The 20647-nt window shown below is 36.2% G+C and overlaps 1 protein-coding gene across 5 annotated transcripts in view; it reads right to left on the bottom strand.

The window, feature by feature from the left end:
- Positions 1–1124, bottom strand: part of snap91a (synaptosome associated protein 91a) — a 247694-nt gene extending 246570 nt beyond the window's left edge. For 2 of the 5 annotated variants that reach the window (XM_039747580.1, XM_039747582.1), the window contains exon 1: positions 38–1110. In XM_039747580.1, the coding sequence (XP_039603514.1) occupies positions 38–167 (130 nt within the window). In that variant the 5' untranslated portion in view covers positions 168–1110. Of the gene's footprint in view, positions 1–37 lie in introns of all 5 variants that reach the window. The other 3 variants (XM_039747579.1, XM_039747584.1, XM_039747581.1) reach the window with 3 other exon arrangements.
- Between the last annotated feature and the right edge of the window lie 19523 nt (positions 1125–20647).

Genomic DNA, 20647 nt, shown 5'->3' with positions numbered 1-20647 from the left:
ATTTTGGAAATGACATAAAAAAGAGGGACACACTTACAGTCCAGGTGCTTCTTCTTGGGTCCCATCACCTCGTGTGTGGTGGCTTTGCAGACGGCCCTGGCGACCGCCGATCCCGTTACGCTGTACTGTGCAGCAGCGATGCGGTCCGTCAGTGTTTGGCCCGACATCTTCTCTCCAGGGTTGTTCGATACCCTACCAATTAAGCTAAGAAAAGCAATATATACAAATATATACGTAGTTTAGTCAAATAAATGCTTATTCCAAAAAATGTACTTTCGTCCTAATAACTATATTAGGGGCTTATATACGTGAAAAAAATTGTATAAAATGTAAATATGTGCATCGAAAATAAAATATTACAAATATGGCATCCTTTCCCTTTCAACATAAATCTGCAACGTCTCTTGAACTCCCAGTAATGAAATAACCCCAAAAGACTGTTGTAGACGTGCAGTTAGCACCTTCACGTCCTCGGATGCGGGAGCTGCCCTTGTGGAAGCCTTTGCCGGTGTGGTCCTTTAGCTGCCTTTCACAGAGATGCGTTCCTTAGAATAAAGAAGAAGAATAAATGTGGTCTCCGCAAACAACTGTTTTCGTATTGCAGCCTTTCTGTGAGATCCTTTCGGGTGATGTAGCAGAATTTTATCTTATTTTTTAAAACGCCGTAAGAGTTCTCTTTGAATTTGCTGTCTGTCGCCGTTAAAAGCTGCTCCCAATGAAACGCCGCATAAGATAATAAAGCAGAAAAATCTGCAGCGTATTAGCAGCCAGCAGCAAGGTAGAAGCGGATTTTTTATAAAATTGTTATGTGGGCTGCTGTCTCTCAGCCGGCTGCTGGATGTCCTTCTCACAGAATTGAGGATTAGACTCTTTCCAGCCCGCAGCGGTGGCTTTCAAATGTATATCTCCGCTATTTCACACCTCCCATGTCCTCCCTCCCTATGTCCTTCCTCGAATCCGTATTTTTCGGTTCTATTTTTAAATTCTCTTTTGCTATTCACTCTGTACGATGATGCGGGATGTCGAGGTGAACGATGGTGATGATTTAAAGAATTTAGTGTACGTATTTTTAATACCCCCTGCCCCCCTAGTTGGTTGGAATCAGGTGACACGTCATTAACAATCCGGTAACATCCCTCTTCCCCCCCACCGTGTGCCGCACTCTTAAAGGGGAGTTCCGCCAGATATTCTTTAAATGCACCGCAGAAGAGCTGTCCGCCGAATTCAAATGATGTGAGCTCTTTAAAGGCATGTCAATCGCTGTTGCGCATCATTGACTCCCAGTGGCAAAATGTTGCCCTTTAGGATTATTATTTATGGCCAATCATATCATTTAAACGAATACGGTATGACATGGGCATTTGGCTAAACGAAGTGAGAATAAAACGATTCCTTAAAAAGAACACCTGAGTCCTGATGAAAAATACAATGTCATTTTTCAATACAATCACCTGGGAGGTTCAACCCAAGTGTTTCTCTGCAGTATCTCTAATAAGACATGGTAAGGGGCGGTGCTTAAGTAAATCTGCATCGTCAGCTGGCGGGTGACCCCGCCCATTACAAATATCAAGCGAACAAGTGCCTCTGGAGCTCCGTTCCTGCGGCTGCTGTGCAGCAATTGGTGACGCAGGATTTCGGATTTCCGAAGCACTCGCAGTTTATGTAGTTCAGAATGCCCGTGAATTGTTGGATTCGCGGTTGAACCACTGTTTTTTTAATGAAGTCCTTCATTTCAAATAAAGGAGTAAATGTTTATATAAGAAACATTGTCAAGTCTAAAATGCTACAGTAAATGTCACCACGAGTAACTTAGCTGTAAATTTTAAAGGCAGGATACGATACATCCGTCTGGAACATTCTGAAACGACAAAAAGTAGTAAAAAGGTTTTGAACACATGTACAAGATAATAGTGACTTTTGATGCTTAATTAACCAGATCATATAATACTACATCACACTTTATAATATAGTAACAAAGGAATCACATAATGCATGTATAGACAGAATTGAATGATTAGGGGACAGTATACATTCGAACAGACCTGCCCAAAAAGGAGAAAGAACAGACCTGAACAGGCTAACCCTGTAGTTGATACTGTTTAGTCAGGAGTTTTCTTTTCCCTTCAGTTTTTAATAGTCATTCTTACCTTTCAATGAGCTAATTCTTAAATTAAATTACACATTTCTTACTTCGTTGCATAGTAAGGAAATGTACTATGGGGAAAAAATTGATACATGCCTTAATTTACAGGGGCCGTCTCTTTACTCTCAAAGAAGTCAACAAAGCCCCAAATAGTCACCTGTACAAAAGAAGTCTTTATTTGACTCCACAGACTATGATCTTGTCTTCTTGCTTTCTGCAAAAATCTCGGGACCAAAGTGCATATTCCAGAGAACAGGCAGGCAATGAGGGCAAAAGCCTGTTAAATGTTCTGTGTGTACTGTTCCAATCATGACAATTAACATGGTGGTGAAAGAGATGTAAAGGAAAATGGTTGCCTAAATAGAGCAAAAGTGTCTGGGCAGTTTCCCCTTGTACAGCATTTAACACATTGTATTTACAATAGGGGCTGCTGTGGCGGTTGATATTGCTACCTTGTGGCTCCAGATGGCCATCTTTTGTATAGATCTTGTCTGTGTATATATCTCTCACTGTACTTCTGCTTACCTTGCACATTCCCCAAAGATATGCAGTTAAGTTAATTAGCGATTCCAAACTGGCTCTGCCAAGTCTGGATCTGGACGTGTAAGTAGGGCTCTGACCAGAATGAAATGTTTCCTTTCTTGCTACCTATGCTGCAAGGAATAGTCAATGTCTCCATGTGACAGTGAAAAGGATTAATTAAGTTAGATAATGTTATGTTATTTATAACAAGTACATAAAACCTTAATGATCATCAAAAATGGATAAACTAGGTGATCTTAGTCCTAAAACATGTACATACACTACATTGTTAAATTCCCCTTTTTCAAACTTCTAAATTAGCATAAGTATGTTAGAAAAGGCAAAAAAATGTACAACTGAAATCATACACCAGTTTCAAACAAGAATTTGATTTGATTTAATTTCTACATTAAAATCCTGCAACTGTAAGGATTGTCATGTTGAGATCCACTGCTTTAGCAGAATCAGGTTGTTACATACTGTACAACAGATTTACTGCTTTAGGTATGTGGCGATGCTTCAGTAAAAGCTACAATGTACTTTGATACACACAGTTTGGTCTTGTAGTTATGGAAGTGAAATTAATTCAAAAATATCATTTTTTTAAATCCTGCATTAGATGCATGGTATGATTTCCATATATATTGTATGTCTAAACTATATGTAACTACCACAGTATATTATGTGGGCAAGGAAAGTCAATATAAATAGATAGAACATGTTATTGGTACTGTTTTTTAAAGCCTTTATCTCTTCAGACACCACTGATACAGCTGTAACAGTGACATTGAGAAAGTGAGGTAACCCACCTGAATTCCTGTTACATCTAAGTATCCAAGGATTTTGCATCTTGGTCTGGTGTTTACTAGGAAAAGTTAATTAATTTTATTTGATAAATCCAAGAATAAGATAATTTTTTGCTGGATACACTTGAGTGGTACATTTTTACCAACTTAACAATCACCCATGCATTACCATTTATCCAAGCAAATGAGTCAGAGATTAACCTAACAGCAATGAGGACAGTAACACAATGGGAAGCCAGACTATTGTGGGGCACATAGAAATGAATCTGTGTACACTCTCACTTTCTCTAGGATATTTTATAGTAACATATCAAACTAATAGCATCTTTAGCTAAGAGTCCATAAAGTTCTAGATAACTAATCTATAAGCTAAAACATAAGCTAACTGATTTTTACATGTCACTATCACAAAATAAAGCATGGTGACTACAATAGACAGTGTGACTCCTATACTGTATTCTGTCTGTCATATGAAAACTGTACAAAATCAATCTAGTGAGCGTGTCAGATTCTGCTATGCTAAGGTGTGTTGAATTAATTAATTTTATCAGCTTAAAATGCCTCACGATTGGTAGCATTCCAATGATACTGCTAACAAAAGTAATTGCTATTAATAAAGCATTTCAACAACAAAGGTCAAATCTGCAGCTGGTATGATTGCATCAGTACTTGAGGGTAGCATCATGTTATGCTGTGTAATCTTTTGTTATGAGGACCACCTCACCCATAAGGAGATGTATAAAAAGGTCACAGAGCACTATGAGATTTGATTCTACAGACAAGAATTGAATAAGGGAAATTCTATTTTCTGGAAGAAAGTGACACCATAGACCCACTCCATCTTGATAAAAAGGTCAAAAGAACTATGTGGTGAAGGAACCGGAATGTTGTTTAATACAGTGCATGTACAAAGACCATCCTCTTTGTACCACATTATTTGTGTGTATGCACTGCAAACAGCACACTTCCTAAGTTTCTTCAGAAAAAAAAAAAACTTGCTGGCACATGTTGTTTTAATGCCCTCCTATGAATCATATGGGATAACCAGTAAGCAGATATGAATTTCCAGTGCCTAAAAAATCTTAAGTAGGATTATGAAATATTTTGAAATGCATCATTCTTTGGTAGATTCTTTGATTGTACTGTTTGCAGAGAATGACTAGACACAAGGCAGAAGGCAACCTTAAATCAGTCTCAAGTCATTGAAAAGGCAAAATTTCACACACAACTATAAAGGTCAAAAGTTAGGTTAAGAACTGGGTGGTTCATTCTGGTTACTTAAATGTTAATCTTTGTCTGTTTTACAGACCCATTTTATTAATGCTCCTAAAGTCGATTTACATATTTATTTTGAGACAGACTTAGTAAGTTTTTCTTTGTGTATTTATAATTATTATCATAGAGTTTTGGATCATGTAATTTTTAGTTTCATTTTCATTTTGCACTTTTATTTTGTTTTAAGGTTGTTTGTTGTTATTTTATTGTTATGTTTTTGCTTTTTCACCATGCCATATTGCGCACCTCTATTGTTAAGTAACAGTTGCCAAGGCACATTCTCCCATTGTCATCACATGATCGGGTGCATTGCAGTCTGTTATGACATCAGATATTACAGTAATATATGGCAGTGTCCACCACATGCAGACCAATTTCTTTCTGTTTACTCCTTAAAAGATTATCGCAATGGTTTTGGTCTTTTCTGATTCTGAACTTCGCTTTTCAATTATTGTCGTTCCTTGCTCATTTGTTTTCAACAATAATTGTATGGCTTCTCTCAGATTGCCCATAACAGTATACAGCAATTTAATCCAGGCACAAATTCTTGGACAAATAGTGAAAAGATATCTTCATTCTGCTCTAACAAAATGATTTTTCTGCATTCAAAGACTGTAAGACCTCTGGGAATTCAGATTCTGTAGGAGAATATATCACATTAAACATGCATTACTGACTTGATACTATGTATTTGTGCTTAATACATCTTCCAGTTCTTCTTAAAGTTTGGCCTTCCAATATCATAAAGAGAAACATTTTTTTCTAGCTAAAACTTTCACCAGGATCTTAACATCATTTCTGAGATATGAAATTGGTCTATATGATGGATATTTTAGCAACTTTTGATTTTTGTACAATTTTCTTTTCAATTACTTTGATAAACAATGCTTGTAATAATGGCACCAAGTTGATTTTTTTTTATTCCACTGGATAACCTTCTGTAGTACAGCTTTCCCACTTTACAATGGGTTTGCCTTATTAGCCATTTTACTTTCAGTTTTACACTGGTTTTGGAGGAATGTCATGGTGGCACATTGATTAGCATGGCAACACAACATATTCAGTTCTTCTTGGAAAATGCAGCAGTGGAGTTTCTGCATTAAGGACCACTGGGATACAGCCCCACCAGATGTTGTGCAACATAAGTAATACACTTCCCTTACAAATTTAACTTATTACTAAAATTGTATAACAACCCACAGCTTTTTCTTCATAAGGAATTTTTCCAATCCTCTGTAAAATGTTCAATGTAATTAATATCTAGATCAACACATACAAGATAAGGTTGCCATGTTAGACTGGATGCCAGTTCATTAAACAGCACAATCAAACACACAATACATCAGAGCATTTCTAGTGTCACTTGAAAACACCAGTATATGTGCAGTTGTAATGTGGCATAAAACTATAGTCTCTGGGTGAAAAAACTCAAATACATGAGGAATATGCAATCAGTGTTTTGCAGTTACTCTGAAGAAATACAAAGTCACTCATTTCAAAACATTTGGTTAAATTGTGCAACATAATGTGTGGCTTGCACATTTGTCCATACCTAAAAAACAGCTCTCACATATAAGCAAGTTTGTTCCAAAGTTTTTGAGTGTTGCTGGTGCCATGATCTGGATTCAACATATCAATGCCGACATGCAGACTGAACTACTTGCAGCTGAGGATGAAGTGTAAGACTCCAAAGACACAAGTAAACAATGCCAATAAAAACACTTAAAGCAATATATAGTCTCAGTGACTCTATAAGAAAGATATTTCCCTTTAGGTCAACTGGGAGGATGCAGACACGTTTATTACCCTTTTTTGTGCCCTGTTACAAGTGTGTACTCACAGTTTCTGCTATCAGTTAAAAATAAATAGTAAAAAAGGAAATAGTAAAAATATTACTACAATGAAGATTAAACAACAGACTTTCACTTGTAATCTACAATTCTATAGTTTAACTGCTATTGTACTTTAATTAAATAGACAGATATCACCTTGCCTTATGTCTCTGGTACTCCATTTTGCAGTTCTTATTTTATCAACAGTCAAGTGGTTAGTTCCTGTTGTTTTTAATAAAGAACTTCATTCTGGCTGACTTGTTGCAGATGATGCCACATAGCTGTCATGAATTTGTCTTTAGGCTGTGGCTACTATGTAACAATTTCCACTTAAAAACAATGGACAATTAAAGCCTTTTAAAGCAGTGTATTTAGGATACTCATATATCAGTTTATCAGTTGCATTGACCCAATAGGCATGTCTCTCACAGTCTCACAGTTACATGCATTTTAAACAGGCATGTTAGATGGCTTAAGCACTGCATAGCGAGTTTTCATTTAAAACATGTATAGATTACATGATTGTTTAGTTTTTCCAATTTTATTACCTTGGGTGCAAGGCAATTCTTCAACCCGCACCTGTTCTGCACCTAAAATGATATTTTCCCAAACCCTTTATGACAAAATTCAACGCTTGAAACCAATTCAGAAATCACCCTTTTCTCATGAAAAATGTGGGACACAGAAATGCCATTCTGGCAATACTAAATTGTGTCAATAATTTTAAAAAAGTTTCTATAATCATATCAGCACAGAGCCACATAACTCATAAAATTCTAATCAGGCATGGATTCTTTATTGTACCTCATTTGGGAAATAATACAGTAAATGAGGCAGAGGACATTGCAATCAAAAGCATAATGATGCATAATTATACTGTTACATTTTAATGACATCTGACAATAAACTAAATTAAGCCTACATATCAAAGTATGTAAAGCAGGGCTGTCCAACTAGTAACAAAATGAACCAAAAAAAAAACACCATATCAAAACAGAGAGCCACATCATAAGTTATGTGCGTGCATACACATACCAACACCCAGAACAATTTCTGATAATGTGCAGTGAAGGAAGACTGTTTCCATAGTTAAGATTTTTTTTCTTCTTAAGCTGCAAGTAGCTGCTTTTGACTCAGTGGAACTTCTGGCATTCTTTGCTTTTCCACAATCCTTTTCATATCTGGCTTGTATTTATTCAATTGTTGCTACTTGAAAAATCCCTCTCACAAGTGTTGTAGTAACAGTGATTTGATTCCTCATGTTTCAGGGTACCAAAAAAAGAAAAACATCCACAAACATGTGTTGAACCAAACGTTAACAATAGCTTTGACGTGGGGATATTTCTCCATCGGCATAGTTCTCTAAAATTCCAGGATGCCTTCCCTCAAAAATATTTCAGTCTGTTATCTTCAGTAAAGTTCAATCATATCTACTTGATCTGTCACTAAAGTAAATTTCAATGTCTGACTCAGCAGTGAAAGAGGGGAATGTAATCTGTACCTATTTCAACTGCAGATCATGGAATCTGCCTTTAAAATTTTCCTGGAGACTTTCCACCAGTGTAACATACCTTGAAGTCAACCCTCTTTGCTTTTCCTCTTCCATTTAATACACAATGTGTTAATTCTTCCTTTTGAAAATATGTCATGAACAGCCTCAGTTATTGACAAAAGCAAATACTCTTTGCAGCAGATCAGGCACCATATTTAGCTTCCCTTGTAGATCCTCATGAAGTCTGTCTAAATGATGTAGCATATCCAGCAAAAATCCATTTAGTGTAATGGAACTAAAGATAGTGCTTGTGCTTCTCCTCCAAGAACTACTTTACATTGTTCAAAAGTTCAAAGCACTTTGAAAGCTTTTGAAAACCAGCTCACAGTGCAGTGGAGTGGTATACCTCTGGGAAAGTCTTCATACTCTTCCATAAGCTCTGCAATGAGACTTTTTTAACGGTCTGTGATTGAGAGCATGTGTGCAAGCAAAACTGACATACTCCAACATGGGTGTCATGACATAGGCAAAATTTCACTTTTTTAGACACCAGCTGCTCTGGATGAATTATATTACTTGAAGTCCACAATTCTATAAACCTTGGGACTCTGTAAAGCTGAGGCCATTCACAGATTCGTCCATAGATAACACGCCATTCATACAGTAGATATTTTTGCAAGTTTTCATCACGGCAAATTTGCTCTCTCAAAAACACTCATCAGTTTTCTTTTATATCAATGCTATGAGCCCTGTTTTCAATGAAATGATATCAAGTAGTTCTCCTTTTGCTACACACCATTCTGATAAACCCTAAAAAATTGCCTACTGTAGCTTGTCTTGAACATTACAAGACTCGTCCAAAGCAAATCCAAAACACTGCCATTTCTCAAGATCAGTGAACAAATGTGGTTCAAATGCATTATTTATGTCAAATATTCTGTGTTTAACTGTGGACCGTGATAGTTGGTGGTATGACATCTTTTGCTTTAAAACTGAAATTTTATGGAAAAAAGAGAGTAAAGACATCACTAACGGACCTCATCATAAATTCAGCCTCAATGTATGAACAGACAATGTTCCAAAACAGTTAATACAAAGCTAGTACTACAGTATTAAAGTGCTTGGTAAATATTCAAAAAGAAATGGATCAGTTTAAGAAGCTGTGATTATTTACAGTATCTTGTATTTGTGAAGTTCAGTACTTTTGGGAAATTCCCAGCTGATATTATTGTGAACTGAGGTAAAACGGTGCTGGAGTTTTGAAGCATTAAAATGAAGGAACAAGTCTGGCATATCCAGCATAAAGGTTTTCCATTGTGTTCTTCAAAAAATATAAATCCTCCAACTTTAAAAATCTTCTGTGTTCAACTTCATATTTACACTTTGCTTTACACTTCCCTGATCCTGCCAAATAATTTTAAGTCACTGGTTGTGAATGACTGTGACAAAAGTGCATGGCAATCACCATGTCAACAACATTTTGCTAACTTTAGTCTCCTGAGATCACTACTCATATGTAGATGAATGCTTGAAGCATGCAAACAAAATTATAATTGAAAATAAAATAATGACAATAAGATAATAACAGCCACACCTATACCGAGAATGGGCCACATGCAGTCCACTTATACAAGTAACTTATATCGAAAGAACTTTAATATTATATAGAGTTACCTGCATACATGTTTTATGGTTCTTGTTAAAAAATTAAGCTATCATATATTTTCTGTGGATTGACACTATTAATATATTATTCAATGCAAGAGCCAACTTCAGTAAGCTTGGACATCTCTAGCATTGGCTATTTGAGGACTGACACATAAACAAAATACATGAACAACTGGTGTAATGGTGGAAACCTCACTTGAACAATAAGCTCTTTCTAAGGTCAGAGCTTTCAAACACCCTGTTTATGTCCGAGGGAAAAATTGATTCAAAAAAATGTATTGGGCTTTTTGTTTTATCAAATAAAAGGTTATATTCTAGTAAATCTTCTTTCTATTCGAGTGAAGATGATAATTCAATATTCATCTTCTTCTGGTGACCACCGTTATTCTATATCATTATCATTATTCATTATTTATCAGATGCCTTTATCCAAGGACAGTAACAAAGCAAACTGTAATAAATACGACTGTTTAAAATGTAAACAATTTACAAGTATTAGGGGTAACAATATTCAAAGTAGAGCACATGAAGTATTGTGGATATTCCCAAGAATAGCTGAAAAATTTAACTCGAAATAAATCAAAATTGCCTGATGGTTGATTATGTTGGTATAGCTGCAGATAGTCAGGAGAGCAAAGACAGAAATAGACACAGAGAGGTAAAAACAACCTTAAGAAGATATTTTGTAGATATGTGCATTTTCAAGAGCTATCTGACCATTAGTAGAGTTCAGAACACAGAATGCTCAGGAATTTACTGCTGTTTACTCTTTGTTTAGATGATTTGATAGGATTATTGGTTTAGATTTGATATAATTATTGATTTAGGATGGAACTGTATTTCAATTTGAAACTCTGCTTATGTTCATTGCAGTCTAGTGGAAAGCTGAAGCCTGTGCCAAACAACACTGGGCACATCATAAGAGAAAACCCTAGATAAGATACAGTATTGTCCACTACATAGCATATTCAGACACTTGCTACATACATTTATAGCTCAATCTAAAATATGCATCTTTGAAAGTGGTGTGAAAGTATAATATTAGGGTAACATAGCATTCAGCTTAAAGAAATGACATAAAGGGCTAATAAATGTCACAAATCTGTTTAGGCATATCAGGAAACCAGATGAATGTCAAATGAACAACAGAGACAAAATGAGATGATGAAAAGATCAGATGACCTGTATTCAACAAGATTGTACAATTGTTATATACACAGAAATCTCAAGGGTGGTGGCTCAACCCAAATGGTATAAGAAAAATGATTAAATAGACTTTTATTTTATATAGATCATTTGTATGTAAACCAATGAACTAACCAGAGTAAATGTATGCATTGATTGGCACTGTATGTAAATTCAATAGTTTATAAAATGAACCTATATTCTTTGTTTCTCTGACTTTTCTCATCATACTGTGACAGACTATTGTGTGCTTCCTCCTCAGCTTTCCTTTCTCATCATGCTGTGACAGATTACTGTGTGCTTCCTCTTCAGCTTGGTGCTGCAGGTGAAAATAAATGATGCAGATGGACAAGCTTTTCTTCCTGACTAAAGGTTATCAGACTTGTCTTGTTAGAGGATAAGTTTCTTTCTTTAATTGATGTTTAATTTTGACCATGGTGGGTGTTAACCTAATTGCTCATTTGCTGTTTCTGAAACCACTCACATGAAGGGATCCTCACACCCAAATAAGGGAGAAAAACAATATAAAGAACTAGGCAAATCGTACCAAGTACAGGTGAAAAGACATTCAGAGAAAAGGCAATCAAGGTATTTTGCTGCTTTAAAGTGTATGCAGCAAATATGTGTTCATTCCTTTTAAAACACCAGGGAAATCTAGGAAATATAAATGTTGCAATGCCATTTTTTGTAAATGTACATTATCATCCTCACAATGACATATTTAGAACCTATTTTTAATAAATAATTTAAGTACTAATCTTTTTTCCATTTTGCTTAACTTCTCAAATATTCCAAAGACTTGCTAGACCATGTTAGGTTATTGCTGACTCTTTAATGTGTGGGTGTGTGAGAGTGTCATGTAAAGGGCTGGTACCCCATCTTGAATTGGTTTCTGCCTTAAATCCAGTGATGCTCCAGATTCAATAAATAGGACACATTATTCACCAAAAGAAACAGCAAAAATGTATGAATAGTTTCTCAAATAGGATGAACTCAAATATGGGAGGCATATACTGATAAGCACTCGTGCCTCACAAATAGAGGATCCCAGGTTTGTTTGTGTGCATGGACTCTGCACGATCTCTACATATTTCCTTGGGGTTTTCTCCAGTTTTCCACTCAAATACTAAAGACATCCTAAAGATTTGTTTGCTAGGTTAAAAATTATTCTAAATTGACAGTATGCAAATGCATACATGAGTGGGACCTATGATGGACTGGAACCCTCTCCAGTCTAACATTGTACCAATGCTGCTAAAATAGACATTTGTAGCTTTCCTTTCCCAACAACAAAACATAATGAGTTAAACTTATTCTTTGGATGTTTATAAATACATAACTGTAATTATTTAATTCTTAAATAATTTTTTTTCAAGGAGTATCCTAAAATGCCATAATACATTTAAAAAAGCAATAGCATAAATCAGACGCATGAAGGCGCTGTAAGGTAAAGTGTAACTTTAAAATTGTACTTTGCGCATCTATAAATCTTTTGAGATCTGTTGCATGGATAATAATTTAAACTTTTTTTTCTTTTTTTGCACTGTCCTATCACTTTTTCTCCTATTATGTGTATCATATGTTGGCAAAATAATAAAAAAGTATTATATACAATTTATTGCTATGACTAAAATTAAACTTGCTGCATATGCACCTCCATAGTGCTTGAAATATAACAATAAAAGTAGCTGGTCTGGATTTAGACATTGTATTTTGAACATAAAATTTATGACTAGTACTCATTAATGTGTAAGGAATTTCAATGTGGCCTAGCAATTTTATAATAATCTAGCAGCAATTTTTTTTTTTTTTTTTGCATTTTCAATATCTGAAAAGCATAAAACAAAATGGAATGCAAAAGGAGTCATATGCTGTTTGGTTGCAATTGTAACCAAAAGATTTTTCATTTTCTCTGCACTAAGCAATGCTCCATTCTCTTCATCTTTAATTTACATAACAATTTTTGTTAGAGAAATGTAAGCAACATTTAAAAAAGCATTTTATACAAAGTCACATTAACCATAAAATTTTATATACAGCCCATAACAACATGCACAATCTCATGGCAGTCCACAAACCAAATACACCTGCAATAAATTTAACTAAATTCTATGAACAACACTAAACAGAAATATTATGAGCCGTTTGCAAAATCTGTATTAATGCTTTTTCAATATAGTTAAATCAATTGTAATATAGAGCACTTCCATTATCAAGGCAATATTAATGCATACATTTACAAATATTGTACAGCTGCGGAAATAGACTCTGAGCACTTAGCCTTGAACTGAATTAAGATTCAAAAATGTGTGTATGTAACTATGTACAGTACATAAAAAATAGTGCTGAATATAAAAACACTATGCAACAGGTACATATAAATATACAAAATACCTCCAGTGTTTCCATTCATTATTTAAGATGCTTATTCCGGTTCTGGAATACAACATCAGGTAAATATCAATGTTTATCTTTTAATAAATGAGGTTTTTATTGTGCTCATATATTAATAATTAAACATAAAACTCTTAATGTATTAACCTAAGCCCTTTTGCCAATAGAAAAAAAAACAAACATAATGCTGTCAAATACAGTAGCACAAAAATAGAAATTCACAACTGAATGAGAAAAATATCTTCATCTTTCCACAAACATTATACTTACTGCAAAACCATAGTGTGGAAATTAGAAATGTGTTAGAAGTAGTACTAAAATATAAAATATCAGTGTACCAGGGACAGAACCCATTTAGCTATATGAAAAAAAAAGTATAGATAAAAAACACTGTTATAATGTATTGATACTATTAAACATATTGAAATGGTGGGGACCTTTAAATACAAAGGATAAAATGAAAAATGGTTTTAAAAAATGAGTATCACGTTATAATGTATTGACACAATTAAACAAATTGAAATGGCGGGGACCTTTAAATACAAAGGATAAAATTAAAAATTATTTTTAAAAATGAGCATCATAGTGGTTAGTGCTACTGCCTTGCAGGTCTGAGACACTAGGTTCAAATCCTGGGCCCAGTCACTGCCTATGTGGTTGTATGCATGTTCTCCCTGTGCCTTTTTGGGCTTTTCTATATGTACTCCAGTTTTTTCTCACACACCAAAAAGATGTGTATTTGACACTGATTGGATATTTAAAAATAGCCCCAAATGAGTAAATATTTTTGTTTGTGATTCCTGGAATTAACTGGCATTCTTTTTGGGGCTGTCTCCTTCCTTATGCTCAATGCAATCAGGACAGACTCTGGCCTGAAAATTAATACACTATAAATATCTATCTATAAAGGGATTTATTTTGTTTGATAAATATAATTTCAGGTGGCCAAGATACTGTACAAAGGCACAAACAAAAATATGAATGATTAAACAAGCAGGGATCATTAACAGAATCTATTAAAATTTACTAAACTTGAGGTCAAAATACTAGTCAAGGTTGATATCCTGATATTGCTACAAAAAAATAAATACATTTTCTTTGATTTGTTTTGAAGACTTACTTCTTTCAAATTTCAGATGGAAATCCTTTGCACTTGAAGAAGATGAAGGTGGCTACAGCACAAACCCATACACTAGAGACCAGCAACTGCAAATAGCAAAGATGCAACTGAAGTCAAAGAACATGGCGATCCAAACACAAAATATATATACTGAAACTAAATAAGAAAAATCATGGAACAAAATCACAATTAATATTTCTGACATTTAACATTTCTGACCTATAGGATTCATTGATCCTGACAATTTATTGTGGCAAAAGAGGATCTAAAACAGGCCAAGTAAATGTAGCCCAAGAGAGCCAGCAAACAAGCACAAGTTCTATCTTGGAGTTTGTTAAAAGACACCTAAAGGACTCTGAGATGGTGAGAAATAAGATTCTCTGGTCTGATCAGACCAAGATAGAACTTTTTGGCCTTAATTCTAAGTGGTATGTGTGGAGACAACCAGGCACTGCTCATCACTTGTCCAATACAGTCCACAGCTGTGGGGGTGTTTTTCGGCTGCAGGGACAGGACGACTGGTTGCAATCGAGGGAAAGATGAATGCGGCCAAGTACAGGGATATCCTGGACAAAAACCGTCTCCAGAGTGCTAAGGACCTCAGACTGGGCCGAAGGTTTACCTTCCAACAAGACAATGACTCTAAGCACACAGCTAAAATAACAAAGGAGTGGCTTCACAACAACTCTGTGACTGTTCTTGAATGGCCCAGCCAGAGCCCTGACTGAACCCAATTGAGCATCTCTGAAAAGACCTAAAAATGGCTGCCCACCAACGTTTACCATCCAACCTGACAGAACTGGAGAGGATCTGCAAGGAGGAATGGCAGAGGATCCCCAAATCCAGGTGTGAAAAACTTGTTGCATCTTTCCCAAGAAGACTCATGGCTGTATTAGCTCAAAAGGGTGCTTCTACTAAATACTGAGCAAAGGGTCTGAATACTTAGGACCATGTGATATTTCAGTTTTTCTTTTTTAATAAATCTGTAACAATTTCAAAAATTCTTTTTTGTCTGTCAATATAGGGTGCTGTGTGTACATTAATGAGGGAAAAAATTAATTTAAATGATTTTAGCAAATGGCTGCAATATAACAAAAAGTGAAAAATTGAAGGGGGTCTGAATACTTTCCGTACCCACTGTATGTTACCCTAATATTATTTTTCCACACCACTTTCAAAGATGCACATTTTAGATGGAGCTATAACTGTATGTAGCAAGTCTGTGAATATGCCATGTAGTGGACAATACTATATCTTATCTAGGGTTGTCTCTTATGATGTGCCCAGTGTTGTTTGGCACATGCTTCAGCTTTCCACTAGACTGCAATGAACATAATCAGAGTTTCAAATTGAAATAGTAATTATATCAAATCTAGACCAATAATCCTATGAAATCATCTAAACAAAGAGTAAACAGCAGTAAACTCCTGAGCATTCTGATTGCCTATCTAAACATCTTCAAGCACAAGGCATAAATAAACCTTGGACAAGTGACAGGTCCTTTACAAGGTACACTCATGGAGGATAAATCAAGCTTTTTGTAAAACAATAAAATTCAAATTTGCATATCAGAACAGTTGGCAAAAACACAATAAGAAATTGAAATAAAACATATACTTAGCATGTATCATTTATATACAATATGTATTTGCAGGTATTATGTATTTATATATTTACACATTTTGATGTTACAGTATCTGAAATCTTGTTGACTGTTCAGCAACCTTACAATTTTTGTTTAAAAACTATGCCTAAATCTAGCAGTGCAAGTGCTATGGGCCTTGTAACATTTCCTAGAAGGGAGAAGAGAGAAAAGCAGCTGTGCAGGATGGCTGAGGTCTTTAATTGGGTATCATCAGTAATATTATGTGCTGCCTTCACTACCCCCTGCAGTGTTTCATCTTTAAGACTGACATGAACATGAAAAGAACAAGCAAACTACACACACAAATTGCCTGACTCACGATTCAAACATCAGATTCCGACAGCTCTGTCTAACACATTACCAAGCTGCCCATCATTTATAGTGTATTTTAAAATCAAAATGGGTTGCTTCAAAACTAATGAAGCATATGCTAACCACTAAAACATAAAACAGACAATATATGTTTCTATTTTTGCTACTAAGTAAAAGTTTGAAAATATGGGGACATTCAGTGCCTTGCATGCCCCCAGGATCCATCCATGAACACAGACATCTCACTGCCTGAGACCTGATAAAAGACTCTATATATGACACAAGGGTATAATAATCATTACTGTTGATGCCACTATGCCCCAAACATTCTAGCACTTTCTGCTTATGTCAGACATAACCACATTTGATGAGTACATTTGATACAGCCTCACCGTATTTCCAACAGACTTTAAACCTTGCCTACGTATTCCTACCGTTGCAACACAGGGGAACAAATGGATCGTGTTAGATGCTGTGAGCTGGGATGTATTTAGTTCTGCATTTTTAAAATATTACATGAAAAAATAAGTTTGATATAAAGCGTCCGTATCCTCTAGGCAAACAGCCTCAGTGTAAACAGCCCCTCTGCTCACACCCGCTTCGTCAGGAGCAGAGAATGTCAGAGAGAGAGACAGACAGAGACAAGCAAACAATCAAAAACCAATACGTGCTGTTTGGGCTTTCAAGTATGCGAAGCACCACATGGGAAGCATATCGTATATCATTAAGGAGTTTTATTTAATATGTAATACCTGCTCTAATTGGGTAGCTTCTCAGCCATCTTGCAATAGCGTCCTTTGTATGAAATCAACTGGGCAAAGCAACTGAGAAAGCATGTACCATAAATTAAAAGACTCATTGTCCGCAGAAATCCGCGAACCAGCAAAAAATCTGTGATTTATATTTAGATATGTTTACATTTAAAAAGTGAAGCTGCGAAAGTCGAAGCGCGATATAGCGAGGGATCACTGTATATGCATTTGCCATGGGAAACTATGTTCCAATTGCAAAGTGTTCTATACTTTTTTTAAAAATCTTTCCAATACTGGCATTTTACATTGGAATTCACGGGACACTAAAAACTATGTAAAATTTTCAAACCAAATATATTACTGAGCATTGATTTGCATTTTGAGATTGCACACATACTGCAAAACTCTGTATCCATGTTGTTTTTAAAAGGTTAAAAAAGCAACAGATCAAATAATTGTTGAGAGATTCCTCCAATATAAACAAAGGTGGTGCGATTTGCTGCGCGGCTTGTCTCCTTCCACATCTTTCAGGGCAGGGAACATGGATTCACCTCAAAGTCATCACCTACCACTATTATCTATATATATAATTCACTAAGGGCATGGAAGACACTGTGAGCGCAAGCAAGACAGTGCCCCGCCTGCCAAATCACAGAGCCCCGCCCGCCAACTCTAACTAAGGGCAAGCAAGACAGAGAGCCACGCCCACCAAAGCCCGCCTGCCAACTCTAATTAAGGGTAAGCAAGAAACAGAGCACGCGCAAGACAGAGAGCCATGCCCGCCAACTCACAGAGCCCCGCCCACCAACTCTAAGACCATGGGATACACACAACCGAGCCCCGCCCAACTCTAATCCTACATCCGCGTCCACTGTCGCTCTCGATCAAACAGAAATAATTCGCAAACAAACAAAGATAACTGGCAGTAACAGTGCAAAATTCACAATTGTTATGCCAGTTTGAAAAGAAAAGTTTTGAGGGTAGTTTTAAAATGTGTTATTGAATCGAGCTGATGTATATGAGAGAGAAGAGAATTCCCGAGTTGAGGAGCACTATGAGAGACGCTCGAGCTCCCATAGCACAAAGTTTGATGTGTGGCACAGAAAGTACAGCTGCAGATGAGAATCTGAGTGAGCGTGAGGTGTGTCAGTCTGTAGGAGATCAGTGAGGTTGTGGAGAGCTTTAAATGTTAACAACGGTATTTAGTATTGTATTCTGTAGTTAACAGGGAGCCAGTGAAGTTCAGAGACAATAGGTGTAGTATGTTCAATGGATTTAGAACAACAGGTTATTATCCTGGCAGCAGAATTTTGAATAAATTGTAAGCGATTAATATGTTTTTGTGGGATGACAGATAGAATACCATTACAGTAATCTATACGTGAGGTGACTCAGGCATTAACCAATACTTTAGTACTGTGTTGCGTAAGAACAGGACGAAGTCTAGAAATGTTTTGGAGATGGAAGAAAGCAGTCCGAGAAATGTTACTTATAAGGGAGGAACTATTTAATAATTGCCATTATTAGTGTATAAATGGATATAAATAATTGCATGTAAACGATTCGCCGAAATCTGTTGTATATAAACGATACTGTTTAAAACGTCTACCTGTATTAGTTTAAATGCACTTTTACCACTTGCAATTGGGCGGACGCGCTGACTTATCGTGTCGACTGGGCAACACAATGAATGCGGCGTCTATCTATATATGTCTATGTTTTCAGTAGCCTGCTACAGAAAGGTACTCTCTCGACCATTGGCATTGGTTTCGCTACGTGCATCTGTCTGTTATTGCAAGCCATGGGATAACATACAGCAACTGATGAAAAAACATGATTGCTGAGGCAAAAATAGCATTATATCCTGAACAAAAGCTTGGCGCTGACGGTTTGTCGAGTTGACACATCTCCACTCAAGAAAGTCTGTGAGAAGACGAACAAAATTCTTACCTCAAGAAAAATAGTTACAAGAATCTATGATAAAATAATGAATTCTAGTTTCCTTTCATTAGCACAAGGATGCCTCATAAACACAAAAGGTGTATTCTCCTACATAGAAACATTTGCTGCTTCGAAGCGGAAGCATTTGGTTGGTTTTAAGGCTTTTGATTTTTGTCTGTACGGGCAAGACATTTTAAAAAAATGTATAGAAAACGATAGACTTTGGAACACAGTTTCGCATGGCAAATGCATACATACCATTATTTCTTAAGAAATAACTTCGGCTTGAAGAATACCGAATTTATCGTGCACTTTAAGCATGTGTCACATTAGATGACTTTTCAGTCATGGCCTTCGTCTGTATAACGTTGGCCAGTCAAAGGCAGTCTGTGACACGCTCCTGGGAAACGGATCGCCTAATGTGACATACCTGGCGACGGAGACCAATTAGTCTGCAACTGGAATGTATAAAATTAGATTAGATTTTTCTCTTTGGTCGCAGGGGTGGGTCCTTTGCGTGCGGGAGCTGAGAACCAATGAGCGTTCATAGAATGTAGCAACGAGGAAGCTGAATACATCAGTGCTATGAACCTTTCACCAAGCGGGGTGCACCACTGGTTCCATCAGGCAGCAAGGGACTAGCTGTTGATTTCAAAAACCGAAAGGAGGCTTGTCTGTTTCATGTCTCGAATGGCGGAGCTCGATCGGTAAATGCTACATGGGTAGCGAGTCACAGTCATCAGAAACTGACAAATCAGAACCTCACTGCGGTCAGCAAATCTGAAATAGTTCACCATAACAAGTCCCGTAATGTGAAGTCGGCTTTATACTTGCAATAATACTCCACGAATTGTTATATAGCATTTATATGTTACTGACAAATAATTTTGAATTAATCAACAACTCAGACTTCTTACTGTTATTACGTTTATAATTTTTATTTGTTTACCTTGTTCACGTAAATATTTGTCTCTCTTGTGTTTTTCGGCACATGTATGCAGTCCCCATTTAGAGCCTACTGATGCGAATATATGTAGAAAGCAGTAGCTGAAGTGTATACATAGGTATGTACGCTATGCGTCGATTTATTAAAGTGAAGACTGAGGAGAGCAATAGCATCAAGTGTCTTAACACAATACATGGCATCCCCATTAGAAGTTCAAATGCCACAATCTAAGACTGATACTAGTGTATTCTGCAATATAATTGCAGCCCCTTGTATTTTTTAGTACAGTGACCTGGGGATGGAGGTTGACAGAATGGAAACTGACTGGAACAGATAACCAAGATGACAACTAGTGCACATCTAAGAGTTACAGCAAACCACAAAAAAAGAAGCTTTGCATCTTCCTTGAGCTTTGCTGAACTTTCTTTCCAATTCAAAATTTGATCACACATCTTTTTACCTGTCCAGGACACCATCTCGTCCTCAGTCGTCTGTCCACCCAATTGGTTAGTGGTGCTGTTCACAAGGCCCATCAATAAGTTCTTTTCAGTCATTTTTTTCCATAAAGCCCAGAGAACAGCACGTATGTAAACATATTATTAGTACATTTACTT

This window comes from Polypterus senegalus, chromosome 3, assembly GCF_016835505.1.
Source record: "Polypterus senegalus isolate Bchr_013 chromosome 3, ASM1683550v1, whole genome shotgun sequence".
NCBI classification, from domain to species: domain Eukaryota; kingdom Metazoa; phylum Chordata; class Cladistia; order Polypteriformes; family Polypteridae; genus Polypterus; species Polypterus senegalus.
The sequence above is the reverse complement of the archived record's forward strand: the minus strand, read 5'-3'. Positions and strand labels throughout refer to the sequence as shown.